This window comes from Gigantopelta aegis, chromosome 4, assembly GCF_016097555.1.
Source record: "Gigantopelta aegis isolate Gae_Host chromosome 4, Gae_host_genome, whole genome shotgun sequence".
NCBI classification, from domain to species: Eukaryota; Metazoa; Mollusca; class Gastropoda; order Neomphalida; family Peltospiridae; genus Gigantopelta; species Gigantopelta aegis.
Window position 1 is genome coordinate 3,482,309 of NC_054702.1, and position 5,478 is coordinate 3,487,786.

Below are 5,478 nucleotides of genomic sequence, written 5' to 3' on the forward strand. Positions count from 1 at the left end.
ATCGTCCACGTTCGGGAAGACCCCGAAGCACTACAAATAGAGAGGACCGCTACATCACCAATATGGCTCTACGTCAACGCACAACCACTGCACGCTGATTACGTGACAATCTGCGGACTGCGACTGGAACATGAGTGTCTGATCAAACCATACGCAATCATCTGAGAGCCAATAATCTACGCTGCCGTTGCCAGGCTGTTCGACCACCACTCCTACCACGTCATAGAACGGCCAGACGTCACTGGTGCACACTTCATCTGCGGTGGCAACGTGTTCAGTGGGGTCGAGTGATGTTCACTGATGAGTCCAGGTTTAGTCTCCAGTTCAACGACGGTCGGGTTCGTGTCTACAGACGTCCTGGGGAGCGCTTCGCTGACGTTAACGTTAGACAACGTCACCGGTTCGGTGGTGGCAGCGTCATGGTGTGGGGTGGCATCTCTATCCACCACAGGACCCCCCTCTATGTGATGGATGCCAATCTGAATGGAATCCGCTATCTGAATGAGATTATCCGGCCGTTGGTTCTCCCTGGCCTTCAGCAAATTGGCGGCGGGGCAGTTCTGCAGGATGACAATGCCAGACCCCACCGCGCCAGGGTGGTAACGGACTTTCTCAGACAACAAGGTATCGCCAGGATGGATTGGCCAGCATAGTCGCCTGACTTGGCCCCAATAGAGCACGCCTGGGACGAATTAGGCAGGTGAGTTCGGGATAACCATGCCCCTCCGGCCAACCTTCATGATCTGGGTCAACTTCTTATGGCAGAGTGGCAGGCCATTCCCCAAGAGTTCTTCAGACGTCTGATCAACAGCATGAGGCAACGATGTATCGAGTGTATTCGCGCCAGGGGTGGATTCACACACTATTAAACGAATGTTCTAATGTGTAAAATCCATGTTTGACAACCTTCAACTTTGACAGCATGTCATGTGACTTTCTTGTATACAGTGACGTTTATTTGTGGGTTTTTTTGTAAATATGGAACAATAAATAAAAAAATTGGTGTAGTTTACATCATCAATCTAATACACTCTGAAACTTATTTGGTTATAAATTTTTGACCCTTAAATTCTTTTGAGTAGTATACAATCAAACCCTCAAACCAGATTGTATATGTTCAGTTTATTTCATATATTAATGATGGCCATTATACGTAACAATCAAACCCTCAAACCAGATTGTATATGTTCAGTTTATTTCATATATTAATGATGGCCATTATACGTAACAATCAAACCCTCAAACCAGATTGTATATGTTCAGTTTATTTCATATATTAATGATGGCCATTATACAATCAAACCCTCAAACCAGATTGTGTATGTTCAGTTTATTTCATATATTAATTATGGCCATTGCAGAATCAAACTGTCAAACCAAATTGTGTATGTTCTGCATTCAGCTTATCTCACGCTTTAATAGTAGTCATTACAAAATTGAACCCCTGAACCAAATTGTGTATGTTCATTGTCTTTACGACACCTCATCACCAAACTGTATTGATGCATCATTATGCACAGCTTTGCACTGGATGGGAGGACTGCCATTACAATCTGCTTCCAGTGGATTTTAAGTCTCTGACTCTGCAGTTTGTATTAACCAATGAAGGCGTGTTGACGGGTTCGGTGTCAGGTGATGGCGGCAGGTTTGCGCTTCTTGAAGTAGGTGGGAGCCGCTTCGTACAACCAGTCCGGATCTATCACGGTCAGGTCTCTGAAACAGCAACACGGCATCAATGGACACTGCTTAATACATATACAAATAAATATACACACTGAACAGGGTTATGGTTAGTTTGTGAGTAAAATGGGTTTATTTAATTACAAATCTCAAGTCTGTGAAATGAAAAATGGTGTTTCAAGCTGTAAATCTCCTGAATCTCAGTATGTCTTAAAATAATATATTCTGTTACAACTGAAACTTGTATGATCAGGGTTTTTGTATGGTGTTCAATATATTAATATAATAACAATTATTAGTAGAACAAACATGTTAAAAAGGTCTAATTTCTATAAATAATCAATGAAAAAACCCAAAGAAAACAAACATTTTTTTTTTTTTTTTATTGGTGTTGGCATGTTCTATCTCAGTTGTCTAAAGGCAATGCTTAGCAACAGATGAAATCATAATGTAGTCTTGTCACAATCAGGTATTCTTGTGACTAGTTTTTACCAGGATTAAAGCAGTTTCATTGTATGTTTGATGATAGGTCTGCAATAACTACTGATAAAACTGTGTGCTGGGGTCTCACTAAACATTCCTTTCCTTTGAAACATTTATCCTTGGATACCAACTGGACACAACAAACTTGTTCCTGTTATGTAAAACCAGAAATATTTCAACCTTGAAATCTATATTTTCAGCATGAGGAAGAAAAATGACAACTCAATTAGTGTAGGTAAATACTGCATTCTGCATTCTTGTGCTGTGAGAACAGACAAAACCATGCTGACCTGACCACAAGAAGAAACGGAACTGTGTACAGTAGGACGGCGATGGCCAGCTATGCAGCAGGCACCTTGACATTACAAGAGACATTCTTTGTGTGTTTACACCGAGTTCTGGTGTGTACATGCTCTTGTCAAACAGCCACCCACATGGCCAACTTGTTTGTTGGTTTTCACCCCTCGTGGGATGCATACCTAAATACATGACATGTTCACTGGGTCAGTTTGACACATATACATGTAAGAGGCTTTCACCCCTCGTGGGATGCATACCTAAATACATGACATGTTCACTGGGTCAGTTTGACACATATACATGTAAGAGGTTTTCACCCCTTGTGGGATGCATACCTAAATACATGACATGTTCACTGGGTCAGTTTGACACATATACATGTAAGAGGCTTTCACCCCTCGTGGGATGCGTACCTAAATACATGACATGTTCACTGGGTCAGTTTGACACATATACATGTAAGAGGCTTTCACCCCTCGTGGGATGCGTACCTAAATACATGACATGTTCACTGGGTCAGTTTGACACATATACATGTAAGAGGCTTTCACCCCTCGTGGGATGCGTACCTAAATACATGACATGTTCACTGGGTCAGTTTGACACATATACATGTAAGAGGCTTTCACCCCTCGTGGGATGCATACCTAAATACATGACATGTTCACTGGGTCAGTTTGACACATATACATGTAAGAGGCTTTCACCCCTCGTGGGATGCATACCTAAATACATGACATGTTCACTGGGTCAGTTTGACACATATACATGTAAGAGGCTTTCACCCCTCGTGGGATGCATACCTAAATACAGTACATGTTCACTGGGTCAGTTTGACACATATACATGTAAGAGGCTTTCACCCCTCGTGGGATGCATACCTAAATACATGACATGTTCACTGGGTCAGTTTGACACATATACATGTAAGAGGCTTTCACCCCTCGTGGGATGCGTACCTAAATACAGTACATGTTCACTGGGTCAGTTTGACACATATACTGGGTCATATACATGTAAGAGGCTTTCACCCCTCGTGGGATGCGTACCTAAATACATGACATGTTCACTGGGTCAGTTTGACACATATACATGTAAGAGGCTTTCACCCCTCGTGGGATGCGTACCTAAATACAGTACATGTTCACTGGGTCAGTTTGACACATATACATGTAAGAGGCTTTCACCCCTCGTGGGATGCGTACCTAAATACAGTACATGTTCACTGGGTCAGTTTGACACATATACATGTAAGAGGCTTTCACCCCTCGTGGGATGCGTACCTAAATACAGTACATGTTCACTGGGTCAGTTTGACACATATACATGTAAGAGGCTTTCACCCCTCGTGGGATGCGTACCTAAATACATGACATGTTCACTGGGTCAGTTTGACACATATACATGTAAGAGGCTTTCACCCCTCGTGGGATGCATACCTAAATACATGACATGTTCACTGGGTCAGTTTGACACATATACATGTAAGAGGCTTTCACCCCTCGTGGGATGCATACCTAAATACATGACATGTTCACTGGGTCAGTTTGACACATATACATGTAAGAGGCTTTCACCCCTCGTGGGATGCATACCTAAATACATGACATGTTCACTGGGTCAGTTTGACACATATACATGTAAGAGGCTTTCACCCCTCGTGGGATGCGTACCTAAATACATGACATGTTCACTGGGTCAGTTTGACACATATACATGTAAGAGGCTTTCACCCCTCGTGGGATGCGTACCTAAATACATGACATGTTCACTGGGTCAGTTTGACACATATACATGTAAGAGGCTTTCACCCCTCGTGGGATGCATACCTAAATACATGACATGTTCACTGGGTCAGTTTGACACATATACATGTAAGAGGCTTTCACCCCTCGTGGGATGCATACCTAAATACATGACATGTTCACTGGGTCAGTTTGACACATATACATGTAAGAGGCTTTCACCCCTCGTGGGATGCATACCTAAATACAGTACATGTTCACTGGGTCAGTTTGACACATATACATGTAAGAGGCTTTCACCCCTCGTGGGATGCGTACCTAAATACATGACATGTTCACTGGGTCAGTTTGACACATATACATGTAAGAGGCTTTCACCCCTCGTGGGATGCGTACCTAAATACATGACATGTTCACTGGGTCAGTTTGACACATATACATGTAAGAGGCTTTCACCCCTCGTGGGATGCATACCTAAATACAGTACATGTTCACTGGGTCAGTTTGACACATATACATGTAAGAGGCTTTCACCCCTCGTGGGATGCGTACCTAAATACATGACATGTTCACTGGGTCAGTTTGACACATATACATGTAAGAGGCTTTCACCCCTCGTGGGATGCGTACCTAAATACATGACATGTTCACTGGGTCAGTTTGACACATATACATGTAAGAGGCTTTCACCCCTCGTGGGATGCATACCTAAATACAGTACATGTTCACTGGGTCAGTTTGACACATATACATGTAAGAGGCTTTCACCCCTCGTGGGATGCATACCTAAATACATGACATGTTCACTGGGTCAGTTTGACACATATACATGTAAGAGGCTTTCACCCCTCGTGGGATGCATACCTAAATACATGACATGTTCACTGGGTCAGTTTGACACATATACATGTAAGAGGCTTTCACCCCTCGTGGGATGCATACCTAAATACATGACATGTTCACTGGGTCAGTTTGACACATATACATGTAAGAGGCTTTCACCCCTCGTGGGATGCATACCTAAATACAGTACATGTTCACTGGGTCAGTTTGACACATATACATGTAAGAGGCTTTCACCCCTCGTGGGATGCATACCTAAATACAGTACATGTTCACTGGGTCAGTTTGACACATATACATGTAAGAGGCTTTCACCCCTCGTGGGATGCACACCTAAATACAGTACATGTTCACTGGGTCAGTTTGACACATATACATGTAAGAGGCTTTCACCCCTCGTGGGATGCGTACCTAAATACAGTACATG

At 42.9% G+C, this 5,478-nt stretch overlaps 1 protein-coding gene across 1 annotated transcript in view; it reads right to left on the bottom strand.

Moving 5' to 3' along the window:
- Positions 1-1,628: 1,628 nt before the first annotated feature.
- The window catches only part of LOC121372065 (ATP-dependent RNA helicase DHX33-like), a 57,040-nt gene continuing 53,190 nt past the window's right edge, over positions 1,629-5,478 (bottom strand). The window contains exon 19 of the mRNA XM_041498322.1: positions 1,629-1,713. Coding sequence (XP_041354256.1) covers positions 1,629-1,713 — 85 coding nt within the window. The remainder of the gene's footprint in view (positions 1,714-5,478) is intronic.